This window comes from Pyrus communis, chromosome 9, assembly GCF_963583255.1.
Source record: "Pyrus communis chromosome 9, drPyrComm1.1, whole genome shotgun sequence".
Taxonomy (NCBI): Eukaryota; Viridiplantae; Streptophyta; class Magnoliopsida; order Rosales; family Rosaceae; genus Pyrus; species Pyrus communis.
Window position 1 is genome coordinate 27295433 of NC_084811.1, and position 25644 is coordinate 27321076.

General features: G+C 37.4%; 1 protein-coding gene across 1 annotated transcript; it reads right to left on the reverse strand.

Annotated features, from left to right (window-relative positions):
• Positions 1-23956: 23956 nt before the first annotated feature.
• On the reverse strand, positions 23957-25644 carry LOC137744619 (F-box/LRR-repeat protein At5g38396-like). Its single transcript, XM_068484392.1, has 2 exons — positions 25023-25644; positions 23957-24222 (listed from the first exon to the last, which is right to left on the reverse strand). The coding sequence occupies exons 1-2, from the start codon at positions 25642-25644 to the stop codon at positions 23957-23959; spliced, it is 888 nt and encodes a 295-aa protein (XP_068340493.1).

Genomic DNA, 25644 nt, shown 5'->3' on the forward strand with positions numbered 1-25644 from the left:
TCCCCCAGATTAAATAGTGATGTTAGCTCACCAGCAGGAGCAGAAGGGTGGTGTGCGGTTGCGCTGTGGCCTTGTACCAAGAAGGATGACGACACTTAGGACGACATTTGCTTGCCGTTTAACCAGAAATTACCCATCGGATTTCTGAAACTCACCGAAAAAATGCAAATGTTAGGATTACCTTTGATTTACCTCAAAATGAACTGAAGTCCAACATGCAATACCTGAATTTATCTCTTGGGAGTGAGAGGAGTCGTTTCCAGGTAATGGCAAGGGCCAATTCACCTGCGGATTTGGAATTTAAGATCTGATACCTTCCCTCCAATTCGAAAAAGCTCTGGAAGGTCGTGAAATTGCCCATGAATATCGGTTGTAAGTACATGCAAATAAATAATAATGTCTAACCCATATAATTTGAAAGATCCACACCAGCGTTACCAATTCAAATGAAGGACAGTAATAACGATTTTTCCCATACAAAATAAAATAACAGTGAAATATGTACTGTAATACAAATATAATAAGAGACTAAAGAAACCAAAATCTTCACCTGAACATTGCTTTCTCCCATTAGAATTTCCTTTGCTTTCTCGCATAACATTCTCACCTACAATGAAGTAATGAAGAAACGATCATGTACAGATAGATGGTTGTGATACTAAAAGATAGGAGATAAGTTAAAAAAAAAAACATAAAAAACATAATATAACTTAAAATGTGCTTAAACAAACCATTCTCGCATATAGCCAAGTTCTATACAGAGGTAAAAGTCATCGATTGTACTTTAGTCCATTTCACATAGTTTACTTTGTATGTGCATAAGATAATTCATTTTGAAAATTACAACTGCCTTATCTTAAAGTGGCAATACAACTGCCTTATCTATAGTCAAATCGCTAAAATATTTATAGAATCCAATACATTTTTAAAATAAATGAGAAGCATGCTGTAAGACAATTTGGTTCTTCATGTTATCAGCTCAAAGGTCCCCTTGCCAAAATACATTCTTCGACTGAAATAGATTTATGAGACTATAAGGTCTTGTTTGGTACTCTACCTGAATCTAACTTTTTAAATTCAAAATCAATTTTCAAGTTTTAGACCTTAAAAATTTGTTTGATAGGACTATTTTTAAAAACTGAACCCAAGATTAACTTAAAAATATAGTCTACTCTCTAAAAACATAAAAAGTGAGTTTTTAGAGTTTTTAAACTTGAACTCGCTCATTTCTTTTCTCTCCCTCTTTCCCTCTCACTCCAAATCTATCTATCTCTTTTCTTCTCTCTCTCTCCTCTTTTTTTTTATTTTTTTTTATTTTTACCTTTATCGTCTTCCCTCCAATATGCTCTCTTCATTCTCTCGGTTCTTTGTCTCACTCCTCTTCCTCTCTATCTTGTCTAACCCCTCTCTTCTTTCTCTTGTCTTCAATCATCTCTTACTTTCTTTTCTCATTTCTCCTCTTTCTTCCTCTCCTGCAACCCTCTCTGTTTAGATCTCTTTGTCTAGTTTAAGTCGTAAGATTTAAAAATTTTAAATCGCAAACCAATCATGTTTTTAAGTCTTAAAAAAAATTGTTTTTAAGAAATATTCTTAAGAAATATTTTGAGAAAAGGTAAAAAATTTCAAATAGAATACCAAATAGGCCCTAAGTATCCCCCTCTTTTTAAGTCATATCTAACTAATATCATGTCATTCCGGAAATGGCCTATCTACCATTTCCTGCAAGATACAGATTAGATTTTGTAGTAAATTCAAGATGCAACTGTACCAATTATGACTTTCCCGTGCACAAAATCATCAAATTGTATTGCCTAACAATCTTTACCCCACTTTCCATTAAAAACTCTGAACACCGGGCATCTCGCTCCAAATCATGACAAAATGATTCGTATCTAAAACTGATTATGGAAAAAAGAAATTTCCAAGCCCAAGAAGCTTTTGTATCACGCTTACAGAGCTCATGAGTTGTCCCAAAAATTGGTAAACAAATCAAGGGCACAAAATTTTTTTAAACAAAGTAAGGCATTTAATTTAAAATCACAATAAACAGAATTTGAATTACATCGCTTCAAACACAAATAAAGAAAATGAAATATTCCTCATATGGTGGCCAAGAAAACAAAAAAAAGTACAGAACTTTTTCCCTTGAGAAAATGTTGTAGTAAAGCATAATCGTTTTCCAGAGTTCAACAACGCAATACCCAAGCATATAAGATTTAAGATATTCAGATCCATATTAAAGATGAATTGACCCATTAAATGAATACCAATTTTCACACATTTGTATACTGACCAATAAAACAATACTTCATACACTATCCATGCAACCGAGGCAATGACTCTGACTGCTAAGGCATTTGAGAACTTCCATTCAACCAGAACCCCGTCGCTTCTTCTGTTTCGGGTTCTTCAAATTCCTCTCTTTTGGAGACACTTTCCCCATCTATAAATCTTCAATCTCTCAATTCAATCAGAAAAGCCTAAGCAAGCATAAGCTATTGAGCCCATACTACCTTTAATCGCTTTCGACATTAAGAATTATGGGCACATCATTTTTTTTCTTTTTGTTGTCGGATATGGGTTTTAATATGATTAACAATCTTAATTTTCCAGTTTATGTCTCGCCATTAGAACAATTTCCAGTTTATGTCTAACAATCTTAATTTTCCTAGTATCTTACATGCGTTGGTCCTTTCCCAAGTACGAAGGCAATTAACGAAAGGGTTAAGATGCATATGTATGGTATATAAAGTACAATTGGTGAAGCTACACAGTTTTAAATTTGGAATAATCTGGACCTGGCTGGCACAGCTCATGTTTAGTTCAAAATTCAAAAAGTAGCATTCCAATGATTTTTTCAACAGAAATATTCCTTGCAGAAGGTGCTATCCAAGTCAAAGAGTCCTCCAAATCACAAGTATCTGAATCCGTTTCAAGATAATTTGACATCTTGAGCACAAGACTGTTGTTGAGACCAGGCAATATTGCTGAAGAGCAGGTATTTCTGAATTCCGTTGGAAAGATGACGTTCTTCAAATCAGCAACAATGAGGTCCAGATTCTTGGAGCGACCAAATTCTTTAAGAAAACCTGCCAGTACGGGTAAATGTTTCCATGGCCCGATGAAGGCAGTCGGAAATTGTATGTCCCAGAAGTCCAACAGTAAGATGGTGGCCTCCCATAAATTTGGAGCTTTCAAAGAAATCTTGGCCGTTAAGTAACCAATGAAATATAAAGAATTCAGATTAGGAGTATTGATGGTGGCCTCCAAACTACGATGAGATTCAATTAAGCGTAAGTTTTTCAGGTGATGAGCATGAATGTTGATATGTTTCAAGTTATGGGAATTGGTCAACATTATCCTCTCAACGGGAAGAAACTTTGATGAAACAAACGTAAAAGATTCAAGATCTACCGTGTGGTCAACTTGAATATCTTGAGCCTTGCAATACTTGACTTCCAAGAACTTGAGACTGTAACTTGAAATATAAAACATGGAGAGTGCGTCTCCTTGATCATCTTCAAAAGAACATGAAGTTAATGACAAGTATTGAATACAAGGGCACTCACAAATTAAGGAACGGAGGGCGTGCCTATCAAAGCGAACATTGTTGAGGGACATTGTTTTCAAGGAGGGAAGAAGCCGTCTTATATGATCTATAGGACGTCCACTGTTGGCACTGCGTATGTCCTTTATCCTCACATACGCCAAATTGAGAGTAGTTATAGATGTTGCATCAAGAAAGGTGGTTCTAGATAAGCAGTAGTAGTTTTCATTCTCATGCCAATCCTTCTGAAATAATCTATCAAGCCGGAGGCTTATAACTAACTCTTTGACGTTTCTATCTAACGAACAAGTTAATAACTTATCAACGATGCTAGGGTCCTCTCTAAACAAGTAACCCTTCATATGAAGCCTCAGTTTAAGTAACTTCAGCTTCTTTTGCTTATCATTCCCACAAGATTTCAAATATCTTATCAAGATGTTGATGAACTTCCTATGTTTATCACCTTGGTTGTCTCGACAATCAATGCTTTCCTCATAGTCACCCTCGTCGAAATCCAAGACGGAGCTCGAACACCACACACCTTCCCATTGCTTGGAAAGAAAACTCATACGGACGGCAGCTTTGGTGGGAAGAATTTGGATGATATTGTGCTTAACGAGGTCAGGTAAGTGGAGGCATGCCATGACGTACGTTTCGGCTACGTTTGATGTTCTTTTGTATTTGGGTCGAGGGTTTGTGGATGGAAGACTAAGCCTATTTATAAATGTTAATTAATATCCTTGAAGGATACCAAACCGCAACTAGTACGAAATCATACTGGTTAGGAAACCATTGTCGTATACAATTTGGCAAAACCAGCATTCCGTTTTTATCATAATTTCGTAATGTTAAGGTTTCCTAACAATATGAAACTAACTAATTAATTTTGGAATGGGGTCCAATGGCAACTCGCTTCCAACCTACGACGACAACGACGAAGATTTCAGCTTCCTCGAGGACCCCACCAACCACAGAGCCGACGCGCCACATCATCCAGATCCAGACAACTATGAAGATCTTGAGAACTTCTTCGATGTCGACGAGAATGCTTTCAGGAGATGATGGCAGCCCCAAGACTTGTAGTTGGGTTGATGCCATTTCCGGTGATGGGGATGGTGGCCAAGTGCAATAAGAACACGGCGAACCTAATACGCAACGGAGTCAAATCAAATCCAAACCCATTAAAATTCACCACAAATTAATCAAAATACCAAATCAAACACCAAAAAAACAATCAAAATCACAAGTTCTATCTCATAAAGAAAAAAAGAAAAAAAAACACATGATGAGATGGTGGAAAAGGGTAGAGGATCCTCTTGGGATCCACTATGTGGGATCCTATCCACACATCATAACCGTTCATCGTATATTGTATGGTTAATTTTCGTCAGGTACTATTTGTTTTTAATTTTAAATAAAAAAGTCAAATGATTTCTGACCGTACGATACACGATGAATGTCTAAGATGTGAGGATTCCTAGGATCCCCACATTTGGATCCGTATGGGATCCAATTCCGTGGGAAATGGAGGAATGGTGTGGGGCGTAACAGAAGATGATGGGAAGAGTCTAGGTTTTTATTTTTTTATTTTATAATTTCATTGGGTACATTCTCTTCTCTTGTTCCTTAATCGATGTTCCCAGATTTTATTCTATACTAGTATTTGTAACTTTTTCCAATTTTTTTTTAACCATGTATAACTTTTTCATGTAAGATTTATATAGGGAAAGTTACCTTTTACCCTCTCAGGTATGGAGTCAATTGCAACCTCATGAAATATCTTTAAAACATTTCAATTTTATATATTTAGTTATATTTCTTTTTCAGTTTCATACATCTGTTAAGAAATCTATTAAGTTAACCGTTAAGTGATGACGTGGCAGATATAGGCTGTCAACTTTGCATCATGTGAATAAAAATCATAAAAAAGGATTATTTAATAAAAAATCAATATAAATTATAATTAAAAACTAAAAAAATTGAAAGGAGGATCTGGGCAAAGCTTGTCCCAATAACCCCATCTCTTCCTCAACTCCATCTCATCTCCTATGTGCTTGTCTTCAATCGAGAATTTGATTCTTGGTTTGGTTTGGGAAGCTTCTTCTGCCGCTGCCTTCTCCTCGATTCGACTCCAACAAGTCTATCAACGATCTCACAACTCCTTCATAGCTCGGTTCATTCCGTCACTCTCGAGTTCAATCTCAACATGACTTAGTAGGGCGAGAGGAATATTTGGCGGTGGGGCTCCACCCGGTTCAACCCCGACACCTCGATTCCGTTCGACGAGGTGTATGTGGACAACCCCCAAGCCTTAATGTTCCAGTGCTGGACCTTTGTGCAGTTTGCAGCAAATGAGGTCGCAAAAGACTTGGCAAAATAGTGATTGACGACGACGCTGAACGAGGAACCATGTCAGCATAAATGTCGACTCTACATTTTTTTATTCATATATTGCAAAGTTGGCAACCATTTCAGAATAAACTAGAAAATATGTCCGAGCGCTGATGCGGAACTTGAATGTATCACCTTAACTGCATGAATAAGACACATTTTACCTGAATAAATTCAACACAATCATGAATGAACAAAGGCATATAGGAGTGAATGGGGTCAGTAAGATATGCAGCTTTGTTTTTATATACATTCAACTTAGATGACATGAAAAGACGTTGTACAATTAACATGACGAAACTGAACGTTTTGTTTCCCTAATAAACAGAAGAAACAGAAGCAACATGCAGTTCACACAAATCTTGCCCCTGCAGTCAAGGTGGCAAAATATATATCCTATAGGTTAGGCACATGTTTTAGCAGTTGACAGAAAAACATAAAAATTGTTTCGTTCTTATTCTAGCATCTAAGTTTTCAAGCACAAACATGCAAAGCAAAAAAACATGTAGGACGCCTATTTCCATAAGAAACAGAAGTCTGAGAAGTGTATTTTAGTTTAGGGAATATGCATGTATTTTCTAATAGTGAAAACATGAGCAAATATGATTGGGCAGAAACATGAGAGTAAAAAATCCAAACCTCAGGAATATGATTGTATTACAGCAAATATGATTGGGTCATCTCGAGGATCAAATGGGGACTCGAGATTTTGGTAACTGTGTAGAAGAAAAAGAACACCAATGGAACATTCCTAGAAACTAACCCTCAAACCCATCCAAATTAGATCAACAAATCAACAAAATTAGCCCAATCAATAATCCTAAATTTACTCAACCAAATTTGCCCAATCAATAATCCTTCAGGATAAGATTATTTTTAACTAGACACAAATTCACATGCTAGTCATTTGATACATTTAACTAATTCTGCAAGTTATAAATGATTAAGAATAATTTAGAATCATACCAATCTGATTCTAGCTCATATGGCTCCTCTCTCATCCGCAACTTTGTATTTGAAAAGCTGAGTAGCCAAGTTTGGAGAAGTCGTTATATAATCACTATCTGAGGATTGAGAATAACCTACATTCACATTGCACAAAATTCTATGGAAAATGGGGCAAATTAACATATTTAAAATAAGTATTAAGATGCAAATATTCTCAAGATAAATTAAGTAGAAAAATGAATGCACTTTACCAATTGTCAGACACTGCTAATTGCCAATATTGCAAGATAATGAATTCCGTGAACAAAAAAAATGATTTGCAACTTCAACTTACCATGCCAAAGAAGCTTCATAAGAGCAGTAGATTCCTCCTTATTTCATGCATTTGTTGATCAGGGAAATTATAAAAATCCATCCAATCAAGAGACACTGTAAAAGTTGTGAGAAGGTGAATATGCAACAAAGAATCTAAGATATACTTGACAAATTTGCGATTCCATTTTAATTTAACACAAAAAAAAGATCAAATTTTGATTCAAACAAAGCAATCTCATCTGTTACAGATCGGACCAACCAAAAAACAAAAAATTCTGTTAACATGATTTTCAACCCAACAATAAAAAGGAGCTATAACAGCACAATCAATATCTTTTCTACCCAACCAAAAAGAAACTGATTGTATGTCATAAGTTTGTAAACACAGAGAAAATTTATCATATTTCATGACTAATCAAAAGCTTACAAATGTCAAGTAAGAATATACGTAAGTTCAAACGCCAGAATGCAAATGAAGACAATTCACTCCATTGTGTTCAGCAGGGGAATAAAAAGTGATGAAAATAGTATGATAGTGATTCGTACCTTTAACTTGATCTGATGGCAGGGCGTTGAATGTTGACTGAACAAAATTTTGCACGTAATGAGGTTGTGTAAAAACTTTCACCTGAAAAGTTAAACCCACCATTATATGAATGTAAATAAGGAAAATCTAATCCAATAATCACAGCAATCTAAGAAGTGTATTTTAGTTTAGAGAAAATGCATGTATTTTCTAACAGTGAAAACATGAGCAAATATGATTGGGTAGAAACATATAATGGACAGAAACATAAGAGTAAAAAATCCAAACCTCAAGAATATGATTGTATTACAGCAAATACGATTGGGTCGTACTCGAGGATCAAATGAGGACTTGAGATTTTGGTAACTGTGTAGAAGAAAAAGAACACCAATGGAACATTCCTAGAAACTAACCCTCGAACCCATCCAAATCCCATCAACTAATCAACCAAATTAGCCCAATCAATAACCCTAAATTTACTGAACCAAATCTGCCCAATCAATAATCCTTAAGGATAAGAATATTTTTAACTATACACAAATTCACATGCTAGTCATTTGATACATTTAACTAATTCTGCAAGTTGTATTTCTGTAAATGGGAATGAAAATGTAACTTTCGGTCTTATACTTTTAGAACCAATACACATCTCAAATGTGGGAGTCTCAAAAGTTGTTTCATTTGTTTCATTCCAAAGAAATTTTTTGTTAGAACAGATATTTGAACAAAGTACTCTCTGATTGACACTCACTTAAACACCTTAGAAGAACTCACGTTTCTCTACTGAAAAGGAGCTTAGGGATATGAAAAAACTACTTAATACCAAAAGCATAAATAACACTCAATACAATCAATAACTAAACTAACAATATATTCAACAATTTATCAAAAACACCATCAAATTAAACACCCTTAAACCATAAAAACCAAAGGAACAAACCATATAATTAATGAGTGGTGAGTGCAGACTTTCTAGCATTTAGGGCACCAATTATCCTAACAGAGAACGCGTTTTGGTCCTCATCCTTTGCCATTTCCTCCTCATCCCTTGAATCCTCATCACCTGCACGTTCCAATGCCGTCTCGAGAAGCGCCTTAGCAAACACTGGGGAGGAAAAACTAATTAATTTTTTTAAAACAAATATTAGTGCACTACAGAAATACATCATCTATAATAAGCAAACACGCGAATGCCTGAAAACACTACAAGTCTAATACATCCTTGCATTTCCATATGAATTTAGAGTACGTGGAAATCACATCAACAAATCAAAGCCCTAAATTTTTATCATCCTGAACTGGAAAAATTTGTAAAATCTAAAATTTTTCGCCGCATCAAAATAATTACAAATCAAGCCCCCTATTCTCTAATAGCTGATAATCAAAGCCAAATTAGTAAATTACTCAGCTAAAAGCCTTTTTTTCAATGAAAACGCGGAAGGCAAGCCTGAGTCCTAATAATCCAAAATCACGTCAAATGGAGGAAAATGATATATCATAATCGAATACTCATATACTAATAGAAAATTTTTCCTTAGTTTATCTAATTATTGAAAAAAAAAATAGATCAAGAAAACCAAGAGCCAGATACAATTTTGATGCAAAGACAGCAAAGTTAGAATACCAAGAGCCAGATTATGCTATTAAATCAAAGAAAACTGAAATGCAATGGCATATATACAAATCTAATCCAAGAAAGCAAACCAAAACCCTTACTGTCTGAGGGAAATTGGGATAGAACATCGTAGAGATAAAGCAAGAAGAGAGATATACCTGGCTCTGGTTGGAATTGCTGGCGATGAAAGTTTGGAGAGAAGCTTTACCTTTCACTCGCTTTTGATTCCTATAGCCATAGCAGGCACATCGCTTGTGAAAGTTTCCAAAGGGAATTCCGAATTCAAAATTCAACAACCTAAACCATAATTAACTCACAATTTAATTCCATCAATATGATAGACATACCAAACTGTCAACAAACTAACAAAAGAAAACATAAACGTCCCTAGAAATAGCCCAATGGTAGGATTATGTAGTTCGACTGTGCTGCACTAAATAAGAAAAAATTCAACCGATCAAAGCTAATCTAGAGCTTTCTCCGCTCCCAAACACAACAAGAATCAGAATGTGCGTCGTCAATTTCAAGAAATTCACAGAAAGAGAGAAAAAAAGGGATAGAGTAGTACAAATCTCAGATCGACTGGCCTCGATCCTCTGGCTTCCCTCATTATCGTAGCAGAAATCGACAAAAGCATATATACAATGACATTTTATCAGCTACTGGTTGGACCACGTTTATTACCTACCATAAATGGAGAAACAATTTGGTATAAGAATCTCATTCCACAAAACTTCTTCAGTGTTGGCCTAAACAACTGCAAGCAAAAAAATCCCCAAGATGCATAGTTTCATCCAAATCATCCACTGCCATTAACAAAACCACACCCTATATCTTCCTTTAGCTAAGATTAAAAGAGTGAACTTATCACCCAAATAAAATAGGTAGATTAACCAATATGAGTTAAAAAGTGGAGGAAAGCAACAAAACCAATCAAACAATGAATTGTCAATAGAATAAAACAACAAATATAGATATCTGAATCAAGGGTTTTTTTTTTTTTTTTTTTTTTTTGTCAAAAATAGACTTAAATTTCACTCAACATTGTTTCTAACGGCGGCTTCCTCTCTACCTGTAAAGCATGGTTGTCTTATCTAAACATACATTTTGATCATGCAAAATTGAGATGGAGGCGTTATCTTCTAACAACAGAAATGGAAGGTCAAAATATCATTGAATCATCAAATGTATAAATTACCAATCAAATACAGATAAACCACCACCACCAACCAAAACAGTTTTTTTTTTCTTTTTTTTTTTTTGAAATTATACACCACTCATCCAAGCAGAACCAGTTCTTTTGAACTGCACATCTGTAAAACACATGAGTACATATATATTATAGAGAGTAACAATCACTAAATTTCTAACATCGCCGGCATTTACAACATTAAGCATGTAGGGAAACTATTTCATTTCATTTTAATTTTAGGTGACACAACTGATGCGAGAAAAGGTCGAGCAAGAAGCATGGCATCAAGAATAAAGGAATATATTTTGGATGGAACAATTAAGGGTCTGTTTGGTACTCTACTTGAATCAAACTTTTTAAACTCAAAAACAATTTTCAAGTTTTAGCCCTTAAAAATGTATTTGGTAGGACTATTTTCAAAAACTGAACTAAAGACTAACTAAAAAATATAGTATATTTTCTAAAAACATAAAAAGTGAGTTTTTAGAGTTTTTAAACTTAAACTAACTCATTTCTTTTCTCTCCCTCCTCTCTTCTCACTCCAAATCTATCTCTCTCTCTTTTCTTCTTTCTCTTTCCCTTTTTTTTTACACCGTTTTTTTGTCTCTCTTCCAATTCTCTTCATTCTTTCGATTCTTTCTCTCACTCCTCTTCCTCTCTATCTCATCCGATCATATCCTTTCTTTCTCTTTCCTTCAATCATCTCTTACTTTCTTTCCTCCTTTCTTCTCTTTATCCCTCTCCTGCGATTCCCTTTTTTTAGATCTCTTTGTCTAGTTTAAGTCGTAAAATTTAAAAATTTTAAATCGCAAAACCAATCAAGTTTTTGAGTCTTAAAGAAAATTGTTTTTAAGAAATGTTCTTAAGAAATGTTTTGAGAAATGATAAAAATTTTCAAATAGGATACCAAACAGGCCCTAAAAGTTTTTGTAAAGAATTAAATTTATACTTAGTGAGTATACCAAAATATATGCATGCAATGAAAGTACGACAAATAGGGGTCTGTGTTTGGCTGGAGAACTCTGGAGACACAAAAATCTCAAGAGTCTGATTTAAGCATTGAACGAACTCTTTCTCTCTCTCTGCAACCAATTTTAATTAAAAAAAATCCAAATTATGAGCACCGACTAAAAAGGTCAACAAAAAGGAAAATTCATACTTCTAGACATAGTGGGAAAAAACATGAACTTAGAATGAAACATAATTTTTTTTTCCCTAATAAGCATAAGAAATAGAAAATTTTCATTTAACAATAACCTTGAAAATGTCTTTCTACTCAAGTACGTTGGCCCAAAATTAAAAGTGATATATGATTTTGAACAATTTACTTTGTAGCCATCATTAAAATTACAAATTTTTAGAAGTAATGTAGATAGATTTGTTTAGTTGCATCAGACTCTAATTGACATGCCAATTTATGGTCCACTGCCATTTCTTTTTCAGACAATAAATCTCAAACATTTATATAACCAAATGCATCCAATAATAGAAAACTACATAAATTTCCTAGGAAAGTGCACGTTCACATAGCAAAGGGTTGCGTGAGAAAATGTATCTAAAAAAAGTATATTAGGGTACCTCATTTGCATTATATTTCAAGGGTATAGCAGGATAGGCTTCAGGCAGTAATCTTTCTTCTGCTATTTCCTTCACGGTTTGTAACTCATTCGTGAGTTTCGTTGCAAGGCATTCAAAAGAACATAAATATATTATAGTTCATTTTTATGACACGACAACAAAGTTATAATTTATCTGATAAATTATCAAGGAATATCATATATAAATGACAAAACCAAATTATAGTTATTGCAATTGTGACAGCCCATCCCGAATTATTTGTACCGTAGGTGCAAAAAGACTAAAATGCCCTTGGACGTTAATTGGTGTTGTGGGGTGTTGTTTAGTTGTTTCTTTTGGTTGTTGACTCATCTAGGACCACACACCCACACACACCCATACCACACTCTCGTGTCTTCTCTCTCTCTCTTCCCTCTTTCGATTTTCTGCAACATCCGTACAAGTCGTACGGACAACACCAAACCAACCCATTTCTGTGCAGATCGAGCTCGTGTTTAGTACCATCACCTTCATCTCGTCATCACGAACTCATCTATACTAGTTTTTAGACGTGAAACCCTCGAAAACCTGAGAACCAGGGAACCTAGATTTTGTGCAATGTTCATGCACACGTGATCATGGGGGGTTCTAGAAGTTTTTAAGGACATAGGAAGCTTTAGAATACTCTCACGAAGCTCGGAGAAGCATTTTGGAAGAAATTGGATGTCGGGAAGGCCTGGAGTGGCGAGTTGCAGGTTTGGCTAGAATTTCATGGATTCTCCCGCGAGATTATGTGAATTTAAGGGCTTCAAAGTGGTAAGGTTTTTTTCTACTCGTTGTAAGCTTCATTTTGGTACCAATTTCATGGAATTTGGTTGAGAAATGAAGAAGATATGAAGTTTTGAAAATTTTCTAGTTTTCGGTGAGAATTCGAGTTACAGACGGCGGCGTTAACGGTGGCAACCGGCGAGACTCACCGAAGAAGACAAGGGAATATTCCGTTAAGTTAACGGAATATTCTTAACAGCGTCAGGTTAGTTTTAACGGAATCTGTTATGGTTTAACAGAATATTCCCTAACGGCGGTTAGGGAATATGCCAGTTTTAGCCGCGCGTGGAGGCGCGTAAGGCTGTGCCCTTGCCGGCATGTGGCGGCACTTGGAGCCACAGAAAATTATTTTAAAAATATTAGGTTGTTCGTGAGGTTGAGTAGATCACATTGGTGTATTCACACACCCCATTTGAGCATTGTATGAGAAGTTATTGCCTAGTTTTGGTTATGTGCTTTACATTGACGTTTTTATAGTTGTTTCGCATATAGGTGAGACCTATCCTAAGGACGAGCCCAGTCACTCGAGACAAGGGGGTTACGACCCTTCCATATATCAGTGAGTGGGCTTTTGGTTTTCCGTATATACCTATATACTTGTGGTTTTTCCCAGAAAATAAAATGGAATGTTTATATGTTTTAAATGCCATGCATAGCGTTTGCCTACTTATTTATGCATTAGTAGTTGCATATATGTATGTTTAGTGCTGTGGACGTATAGGTAAGTGCCAGGTAAGTTTATGGTTTATGATTGTGAATTAGTGATTATGTGAGATGAATAGAGAGCTTATAACCTGCACCCCAGGTGTTAGTGCTCCCGCCCAGAGTAGGGCATAGTCCTTCACGTGATGTTCACCTGTTGCACCACACGCTCATCTTGGATCCAAGTTGGGTGTATAGTCTTGTTGTACAGACCACTATAGATGGTTCCGACTCGTAAGTGACCCGCGATTATTCGCCCAGTCTTCACGTGATCGTAGCACTTGAGCGTATTTATTTACACCCAGTCCTGTCTTACATACCACTTTAGGTGGTTCCGACTTGTGTGCAGGTATAGTTAGTGAGTTGGGGATTTAAGCTCTAGATTCAGCAGTACAGGTCACGTTAGGTGACTCCGGCTGACATGTTACTTGCATTGATTGACATTACCTGGGTTACTTACATTTTATGTGGAGGCATTCGACATGGCATATTTCTGAACATGTTTTCGATATTTGTGTATATTCTATTTTCTGGGAAACTATAAAGGCTTTACGGCGAGGGGTTAGAACTTTTGATAATGAAATGATTTTGAAAAGCTTTGTTTTTGCCCACTCACACTTTCTGTTTTGCGCCTCTCCAGGTTCTAGGTTGGTTTGCTCTTTTGGTGGCTTACGAGGAATCCACGACATATCTGACAGATTATCACCAGTGTAAGACCACCTCTGGGTGTGTTTAGTTAGTGTTTGTTCCTCTGGACTGCAATAGGCTTTCTGTGCTTTGAATATTCTTTTTCACACTTACACTTGCACTTGTACGTTAACTACATTGTTTAATAGTTTGGTTTTTATTTATTCGTACTTTTATTATTATATTTTGCTTCCGCACTATGCACATGGCTATGTCATCCTCACGTGACGGCCAGCACGACTTGATTTCGGTCGGGGTGTGTCAGTTTGGTGTCAAAGCATAGGTTTCGCAGTTCTGTATTTTTGTGAGTGTTCTAATTGTTTTGGTGTCTTCTGTCAGAACTATGTTGCCTCATAGGGAACCATGTCGATCTGCTAAGCCTAGTTTCCCTAATGTAGCTCAGTTGGGGGAAACTATTGCTACTGCTATTCAGTCGGCGCTCCACCCTTCCCAGAGGACTCCTCTGGAGACCATGTATAATTTAAAGCTGGATAAGTTTGAGGGCCACAAGGGTTTTGAGGGAGCTGAGCGGTGGCTTGACCATATTGAAAAGACTTTTCGAGTGTTGCATAATCAGGGAAATCTTCCTGTTGAAAAGTGGGTAGAGACGACTTCATGGTTCTTGGGTAAGGAATCGTCATCCTGGTGGGAACAGGAGGTTCGTCGTTTGACCCCAGAGGAAAGAGCTGACTGGGACGTGTTTAAGGAGTTGTTTAGGAAAAGGTTTGTGCCTCATGAGTACATTGATCGTAAGAAGCAAGAATTTACCGAGTTAAGGCAAGGGAAGTTGACGGCGAATGAATATTATAAGAGGTTCACTGATTTATCTCGTTATTATCCGGAGGTTGCTGCTAATCCGGTAGAGATGTTTTGTCATTTTCGATTGGGTACTAAGAAGAAGTGGCGTTCTATGGTGACCACTACTCCTTGGGACTCTTATCAGGAGTTCTATGAGATTTTGTTGAGGTTTGAGGATTTTGAGAATATGCCTAGCGAGAGTGAGGAAGAAGAAAAAGATGGCAATCAGAGGAAAGACGATAAAGGCAAAGGTCAAGCATCTCAAGTACCTCGCAAGACTCAGAGTTTTAAGTGGAGTGGAGCCAGTTCCAGTTCATCCAGTGGAGATTTTAGTACCACTGGTTAGGGAAGAGGTGGTAAATTTTCTGGAGGTCCTAGAGGCCAGAGACAAGGCGATACTGGTAAAGGAAAGGCTTCGTTTTTCCGCAGGTGTAACAATAGGCATTTTGGTGAATGTAGGAAAGGCAGCAGTGGTTGTTTCACTTGTGGGCAGATGGGACATAGAGCTGGAAATTGTCCCCAGAGTCAGCACATGCCCCAGCAGTCTTTCTTACCACCACCTGCGCCAATCTAGCAAGTTCCAAGGCCTAGTAGTTATGGTCAGATGGGTTGTGGTGGTGCCTATTATTATCATGGTGACGCCGTTCCTTATGTTCCAGGGCAATATCCATATCCCCAAGATCCTTATTCTTATAGTGGGTATCCTCAGTACTCCAGAGGTTATATGCCGTATCCTCTCATTCCAGCGAGTGGATCTCAGTGGTACCAGGGAGGACAGCCTCAGCAGGGAGAGATTGCTACTAGTAGTGCGGGATCTTCAAGGTAGCCTAGTCAGCTTAGTCAGGGGCGTAATGTGCAAGGTCGAGGTGGTCAGACTAGTAGAGGTCGTGGTGGACGACAGCAGACCAGGGGCGCATCCACAATATTTCTCTGCAGGATGCTCAAAATAATCCAGACTTGATTATGGGTACGTTAAATATCCTTGGTTATTTTGCTAGAGTATTGATTGATTGCGGTGCGACACATTCTGTTATTTCTCATACATTTGCTCAAGTGACGCAACCTCACCCTACACCTCTAGGGTATGATTTAGAGTTTGCTATGCCTAGAAGGGAGAGATGCTATGTTGATTGTGTGTATCCAGGATATCCAGTGATGGTGGAGGATGTAGTTATGCCAACTAACCTTATCCCGTTAGATATTGTTGATTTTGATGTGATTTTGGGCACAGATTGGTTGCATTTTAATCGTGCCAATATTGATTGCTACGGGAAAATAGTTACCTTCCATCGTCCTAGATTACCTGTGGTTACTTTTGTGGGTAAGCAGAGTAGCGTGAGACATGGCGTTTTCTTGGCTTAGCAGGATATTACTGACGGTTTGTAAAGGATTTTTCCGTGATTGCTTTACCACTAATAATTGTGAGCAGAGTTTCCAGCAATTGAAGTATTGTCTCACTCATGCACCTGTTTTGGCACTCCCAGATGATAGTGGTAATTTCGAAGTCTACAGTGATGCTTCCTTAAATGGTCTAGGATGTGTGCTGATGTAACATGGTAGGGTGATTGCTTATGCTTCACGACAATTAAAGCTTCATGAGTTGAATTACCCTACGCATGATTTGGAGTTAGTGGCCATTATCTTTGCTTTGAAGATATGGAGACATTATCTTTATGAAGAAAAATGTAAGATCTTTACGGATCATAAGAATCTTCAATATCTTTTCACTCACAGAGACCTTAATCTTTGACAGCGGAGATGGTTAGAACTGCTTAGTGATTATGATTGCACGATTGATTATCACCCTGGTTGTGCGAATATGGTAGCTAATGCACTTAGCAGAAAAACTCAGGGCTGTATTAATGCGTTGTACGCTAGTCGTGTTCCTCTTTTGGAAAATTTAAGATCAACTGGAGTGAGGTTAGAGGTAGAAGATCAGGAGGTAGCCTTACTTGATAATTTTCAAGTTAAGCCGATTTTAATTGATCGTGTACTTGAAGCCCAGATGGTTGATGAAGAGACCTAGGAAATAATTCAAGCAAGGAATCAGGGGAAAAAGAAAGACTTCAGAGTTCTAGAATCGGATGGCATGCTTATGCAGGAGAGTAGAATGTTTGTGCCGAATAATTTGGAATTAAAGAAAAAACATTCTTGATGAAGCGCATATCTCAGCTTATGCAATGCATCTAGGAGGTACTAAAATGTATCATACCACTCAACCATTTTATTATTGGCCGGGTATGAAAAGAAAGATAGCTGAGTATATGAATAGGTGTGCCATTTGCCAACAGGTTAAAGCTGAAAGGAAGAAGCCGTTTGGGTTGTTGCAGCCGCTTCCATTCCAGAGTGGAAATGGGAAAATATTACTATGGATTTTGTGTACAAGCTTCTGCGTACACATAATGGTTTTGATGGCATTTGGGTGATAGTTGATCGGCTTACTAAGTCAACGCATTTTATTCCAGTGAGGGAAAAGTATTCTTTGGGCCGATTAGCTGAATTACTCATATCGACGATTATGAAGTACCATGGTGTTCCAGTGAGTATTGTTTTGGATCGTGACCCAAGATTTACTTCTAAATTTTGGGTAGCTTTTCAGGAAGCTTTGGGTATGAGATTACTCTACAGTATGGCATATCATCCTCAGACAGACGGACAATCAGAGAGGACCATTCAGACGTTAGAGGATATGTTGAGATCTTTGGTGTTATAGTTTGGTGATGCTTAGCACAAGCGGTTGGATTTAATGGAATTTGCTTACAACAACAGCTTTCATTCGAGTTTAGGCATGTCACCATTTGAGGCACTATATGGTAAATCTTGTCATACACCCTTATGTTGGTCAGAGGTCGGAGAAAAAGTTTTGGTGGGCCCCAAGATTGTAGATGAGACTACTCAGAATGTTCAGGTAATTAAATCTAACCTGAAAGCGGCCCAGGATCGACAAAAGAGCTTAGCGGACAAGCATACCACTGACAGAGTGTATGAAGTTGGTGATTGGGTGTTTCTAAAGCTTACACCGTGGAGAGGTGTAGTACGGTTCAGAAAGAAAGGTAAGTTAAGTCCCAGGTATATTGGACCATATATGATATCCGAGCGAGTTGGTGAAGTGGCTTATAGGCTTGAGTTGCCTTCTGAGCTGGCTAAAGTGCATAATGTTTTTCATGTGTCTATGCTTCGTCATTACGTTGCGGATCCGTCGCATGTGATACCTCCTCAACCATTGGAAATTAATCCGGATTTGACATATGACGAGGAACCAGTAACGATTCTGGATTGGAAGGAAAAGGTTCTGAGGAACAAGATTGTGAGTTTAGTGAAAGTTTTGTGCATGAATCACTCAGCGGAGGAGGCTACTTGGGAGACAGAAGACCAAATGAGAGATTTGTATCCCCGCTTGTTTTATGGTTAATAGTGTTTGGGTTGTTGTTGTTGTGTAATTTCGGGACGAAATTTTCTTAAGGGGGGTAGGTTATGACAGCCCGTCTCGAATTATTTGTACCGTAAGTGCGAAAAGACTAAAATGCCCTTGGACGTTAATTGGTGTTGTGGGGTGTTGTTTAGTTGTTTCTTTTGGTTGTTGACTCATCTAGGACCACACACCCACACACATACACACCCATACCACACTCTCGTGCCTTCTCTCTCCTCCCTCTTTCGATTTTCTGCAACGTCTGTACAAATCGTACAGACAATACCAAACCAACCCATTTATGTGTAGATCAAGCTCGTGTTTAGTACCATCACCTTCATCTCGTCATCACGAACTCATATATACAAGTTTTTAGACGTGAAACCCTCGAAAACCTGAGAACCAGGGAACCCCGATTTTGTGCACTGTTCATGCACACGTGATCGTGGGGGTTTTAGAAGTTTTTAAGGTCATAGGAAGCTTTAGAATACTCTCACGAAGATCGAAGAAGCATTTTGGAAGAAATTGGACGTCGGGAAGGCCTGGAGTGGCGAGTTGCAGGTTTGGCCGGAATTTCATGGTTCCTCCGGCGAGATTCCGTGAATTTAAGGGCTTCAAAGTGGTAAGGTTTTGTTCTACTCATTGTAAACTTCATTTTGGTACCAATTTCATGGAATTTGGTTGAGAAATGAAAAAGATATGAAATTTTGAAAATTTTCCAATTTTCGACGAGAATTCGAGTTGCAGATGGCAGCGCTGACGGCGACGGCCGACGAGACTCACCGAAGAAGACAAGGGAATATTCCATTAAGTTAACAGAATATTCTTAACGACGTCAGGTTAGTTTTAACGGAATCTGTTATCGTTTAACGGAATATTCCCTAACAGCGGTTAGGGAATCCGTCAGTTTTGGCCGCGCGTGGGGGCACGTAGGGTTGTTCCCTAGCCGGCGCATGGAGCCTCGGAAAATTATTTTAAAAATATGAGGTTGTTCGTGAAGTTATTACCTAGTTTTGGTTATGTGCTTTAAATTGACATTTTTATAGTTGTTTCGCATATAGGTGAGACCTATCCTAAGGATGAGCGCAGTCACTTGAGACAAGGGGGTTACGACCCTTCCACATATCAGTGAGTGGGCTTTTGGTTTTCCGTATATACCTATATACTTGTGGTTTTTCCTAGAAAATAAAATGGAATGTTTATATGTCTTAAATGCCATGCATAGCATTTGCCTATTTATTTATGCATTAGTAGTTGCATATATGTATGTTTAGTGTTGCAGACGCACAAGTAAGTGTTAGATAAGTTTATGGTTTATGGTTGTGAATTAGTGGTTATGTGAGATGAATAGAGAGCTCATAACCTGCACCTCCGGTGTTAGTGCTCCCATACAGAGTAGGGCACAATCCAAGTTGGGTGCATAATCCTGTCGTACAGAGCACTATAGGTGGTTCCGACTTGTAGGTGACCCGCGATTATTTGCCTAATCTTCACATGATCATAGCACTTGAGCATATTTATTTACACCCAGTCCTGTCGTATAGACCATTTTAGGTGGTTTTGACTCGTGTGCATGTATAGTTAGTGAGTTGGGGATTTGAGCTCTAGATTCAGCCGTACAGGTCACGTTAGGTGACTCCGGCTGACATGTTACTTGCATTGATTGACATTACTTAGGTTACTTACATTTTATGTGGAGGCATTCGACATGGCATATTGCTGAACATGTTTTCAATATTTGTGTATATTCTATTTTCTGGGAAACTATACAGGCTTTACGGCGAGGGGTTAGAACTTTTGATAATGAAATGATTTTGAAAAGCTTTGTTTTTACCCACTCACACTTTCTGTTTTGCGCCCCTCCAGGTTCTAGTTTGGTTTGCTCTTTTGGTGGCTTACGAGGAATCCACGGCATATCTGATAGACTATCACCAGTGTAGGACCACCTCTGGGTGTGTTTAGTTAGTGTTTGTTCCTCTGGACTGCAATAGGCTTTCTGTGCTCTGAATATTGTTTTTCACACTTGCACTTGTACGTTAATTACATTGTTTAGTAGTTTGGTTTTTATTTATTCGTACTTTTATTATTATATTTTGCTTCCGCATTGTGCATATGGCTACGTCACCCTCACGTGACGGCCATCACGTCTTGATTTTGGTCAGGGTGTGTCAGCAATGATTTCAGCTTTATTGATTTTAATTTTTTTTATAATTAATGGTCTTTTATATGTGTTAATTTCTTATAAACTATTATTTGGTTGAGTCTATAATCTTCAGTCGAACATTCCAACCATCACAACCAAACCTTCCATCCATTCAAAGTATGTATTAAATCTTCATGGCCAATAACTTCACTTCCAAAATCCAATTCACCACGTGAGGGAAGGATTTATGAGTAGAACGACGGGTACCGTCAGTGATCATTGAAAAAAAAAGCCAAGAAGAATAATACGATTGGGACTAAATTTGTGCAAGCATAGTTTCATTTGACAAAAATGTGTTCCCAATTTAATAGGCCATTACTACTTAGCAGAACAAATTAGTTTTCATATTGAAACCAACATAAATCTAAGCAACATACACATTTTAATAGTAAATAAATCGAAAAGCAGATTAATAACCACATCACAAATTCCCCCAGATTAAATAGTGATGTTACGTCACCTACAGGAGCAGAAGGGTGGTGTGCGGTTGCGCTGTGGCCTTGTACCAAGAAGGATCACGACACTTAGGACGACATTTGCTTGCCATTTAACCAGAAATTACCCATCGGATTTCTGAAACTCATCGAAAAAAAGCAAATGTTAGGATTACCTTTGATTTACCTCAAAATTAACTGAAATCCAACATGCAATACCTGAATTTATCTCTTGGGAGTGAGAGGAGTCGTTTCCAGGTAATGGCAAGGGCCAATTCACCTGCGGATTTGGAATTTAAGATCTGATACCTTCCCTCCAATTCGAAAAAGCTCTGGAAGGTCGTGAAATTGCCCATGAATATCGATTGTAAGTACATGCAAATAAATAATAATAAGTGTCTAACCCATATAATTTGAAAGATCCACACTAGCGTTACCAATTCAAATGAAGGACAATAATAACGCTTTTTTCCCATACAAAATAAAATAACAGTGAAGTATGTACTGTAATACAAATATAATAAGAGACTAAAGAAACCAAAATCTTCACCTGAACATTGCTTTCTCCCATTAGAATTTCCTTTGCTTTCTCGCATAACATTCTCACCTACAATGAAGCAATGAAGAAACGATCATGTACAGATAAATGGTTTTGATACTAAAAGACAGGAGATAAGTTAAAAAATAAAATAGAAAACATAATATAACTTAAAATGTGCTTAAACAAACCATTATCGCATATAGCCAAGTTCTATACAGAGGTAAAAGTCATGGATTGTACTTTAGTCCATTTCACATAGTTTACTTTGTATGTGCATAAGATAATTCATTTTGAAAATTACAACTGCCTTATCTTAAAGTGGCAATACAACTGCCTTATCTATAGTCAAATCGCTAAAATATTTATAGAATCCAATACATTTTTAAAATAAAGGAGAAGCATGCTGTCAGACAATTTGGTTTTTCACGTTATCAGCTCAAAGGTCCCCTTGCCAAAATACATTCTTCGACTGTAATAGATTTATAAGACTATAAGATTTTGTTTGGTACTCTATTTGAATCTAACTTTTTAAATTCAAAATCAATTTTTAAGTTTTAGACCTTAAAAACTTGTTTGATAAAACTATTTTTAAAAACTGAACTCAAGATTAACTTTAAAATATAATCTACTCTCTAAAAACATAAAAAGTGAGTTTTTAGAGTTTTTAAACTTGAACTCACTCATTTCTTTTATCTCCCTCCTTCCCTTTCACTCCAAATCTATCTATCTCTTTTCTTCTCTCTCTCTCTCCTCTTTTTTTTTTTTTTTTTACCTTTTTCGTCTTCCCTCCAATATGCTCTCTTCATTCTCTCGGTTCTTTGTCTCACTCCTTTTCCTCTCTATCTCGTCTAACCCATCTCTTCTTTCTCTTTTCTTCAATCATCTCTTACTTTCTTTCCTTATTTCTCCTCTTTTTTCCTCTCATGCGACCCTCTCTGTTTAAATCTCTTTGCTTAGTTTAAGTCGTAAGATTTAAAAATGTTAAATCGCAAACCAATCAAATTTTTGAGTCTTAAAAAAAATTATTTTTAAGAAATATTTTGAGAAATGGTAAAAAATTTCAAATAGAATACCAAATAGGGCCTAAGTATCCCCCTCTTTTTAAGCCATATCTAACTAATATCATGTCATTCCGGAAATGGCCTATCTACTATTTCCCGCAAGATACAGATTAGATTTTGTAGTAAATTCAAGATGCAACTGTACCAATTATAACTTTCCCGTGCACAAAATCATCAAATTGTATTGCTTAACAATCTTTATCCCTCTTTCTATTAAAGACTCTGAACACCGGGCATCTCGCTCCAAATCATGACAAAATGATTCGTATCTAAAACTGATTATGGCAAAAAGAAATTTCCAAGCCCAAGAAGCTTTTGTATCACACTTACAGAGCTCATGAGTTGTCCCAAAAATTGGTAAACAAATCAAAGGCACAAAAAAAATTTAGACGAAATAAGGCATTTAATTTAAAATCACAATAAACAGAACTTGAATTACATCACTTCAAACACAAATAAAGAAAATGAAATATTCCTCATATGGTGGCCAAGAAAACCAAAAAAAGTGCAGAACTTTTTCCCTTGAGAAAATGTTGTAGTAAGCATAATCGTTTTCCAGAGTTCAACAACGCAATACCCAAGCATATAAGATTTAAGATATTCAGATCCATATTAAAGATGAATTGACCCATTAAATGAATACCAATTTTCACACATTTGTATACTGACCAATAAAACAATACTTCATACACTATCCATGCAACCGAGGCAATGACTGTGACTGCCAAGGCATTTGAGAACTTCCATTCAACCAGAACCCCGTCGCTTCTTCTGTTTCGGATTCTTCAGATTCCTCTCTTTTGGAGACACTTTCCCCATCTATAAATCTTCAATCTCTCAATTCAATCAGAAAAGCCTAAGCAAGCATAAGCTATTGACCCCATACTACCTTTAATCGCTTTCGACATTAAGAATTATGGGCACATTATTTTTTTTCTTTTTGTTGTCGGATATGGGTTTTAATATGATTAACAATCTTAATTTTCCAGTTTATGTCTCACCATTAGAACTATTTCCAGTTTATGTCTAACAATCTTAATTTTTCTAGTATCTTACATGCGTTGGTCCTTTCCCAAGTACGAAGGCAATTAACGAAATGGTTAAGATGCATATATATGGTATATAAAGTACAATTGGTGAAGCTACACAGCGTTAAATTTGAAATAATCTGGGGCTGGCTGGGACAACTCATGTTTAGTTCAAAATTCAAAAAGTAGCGTTCCAATGATTTTTTCAACAGAAATATTCCTTGCAGAAGGTGCTATCCAAGTCAAAAAGTCCTCCAAATCACAAGTATCTGAATCCGTTTCAAGATAATTTGACATCTTGAGCACAAGACTGTTGTTGAGACCAGGCAATATTGCTGAAGAGCAGGTATTTCTGAATTCTGTTGGAAAGATGACGTTCTTCAAATCAGCGACAATGAGGTCCAGATTCTTGGAGCGACCAAATTCTTTAAGAAAACCTGCCAGTAGGGGTAAATGTTTCCATGGCCCGATGAAGGCAGTCGGAAATTGTATGTCCCAGAAGTCCAACAGTAAGATGGTGGCCTCCCATAAATTTGGAGCTTTCAGGTATCGTTTGGTATGCAGACGGGACGGGACGGAACGGAATGGGACGGGACGGGACGAGACAGGACGGAACGGAACGGAGCGGGAGCAAAGATGCCCTCGGATGGAAACAAGGAGGAAGAAGAAGGAGACGGAGAGGTTATAATTTTGTGTTCCATAGGTGTGGAACGAGTCGTTCCAGGGGGGTGTGGTGGAACGAAAATTCATCCAAAACTCGTCTCGTGGAACAGCTTGTTCCATCCGTTTTAGGCGCACCAAACGTGGGACGGAACGCCTTGTCCCACTATGTTCCGTCCCGTCCCACGTACCAAACGGTACCTCAAAGAAATCTTGGCCGTTAAGTAACCAATGAAATATAAAGAATTCAGATTAGGAGTATTGATGGTGGCCTCCAAACTACGATGAGATTCAATAAAGCGTAAGTTTTTCAGGTGACGAGCATGAATGTTGATATGTTTCAAGTTATGGGAATTGGTCAACATTATCCTCTCAACGGGAAGAAACTTTGATGAAACAAACGTAAAAGATTCAAGATCTACCGTGTGGTCAACTTGAATATCTTGAGCCTTGCAATACTTGACTTCCAAGAACTTGAGACTGTAACTTGAAATATAAAACATGGAGAGTGCGTCTTCTTGATCATCTTCAAAAGAACATGAAGTTAATGACAAGTATTCAATACAAGGGCACTCACAAATTAAGGAACGGAGGGCGTGCCTATCAAAGCGAACATTGTTGAGGGACATTGTTTTCAAGGAGGGAAGAAGCCGTCTTATATGATCTATAGGACGTCCACTATTGGCACTGCGTATGTCCTTTATTCTCACATACGCCAAATTGAGAGTAGTTATAGATGTTGCATCAAGAAAGGTGGTTCTAGATAAGCAGTAGTAGTTTTCATTCTCATGCCAATCCTTCTGAAATAATCTATCAAGCCGGAGGCTTATATCTAACTCTTTGACGTTTCTATCTAACGAACAAGTTAATAACTTATCAACGATGCTAGGGTCCTCTCTAAACAAGTAACCCTTCATATGAAGCCTCAGTTTAAGTAACTTCAGCTTCTTTTGCTTATCATTCCCACAAGATCTCAAATATCTTATCAAGATGTTGATGAACTTCCTATGTTTATCACCTTGGTTGTCTCGACAATCAATGCTTTCCTCATAGTCACCCTCGTCGAAATCCAAGACGGAGCTCGAACACCACACACCTTCCCATTGCTTGGAAAGAAAACTCATACGGACGGCAGCTTTGGTGGGAAGAATTTGGAAGATATTGTGCTTAACGAGGTCAGGTAAGTGAAGGCATGCCAT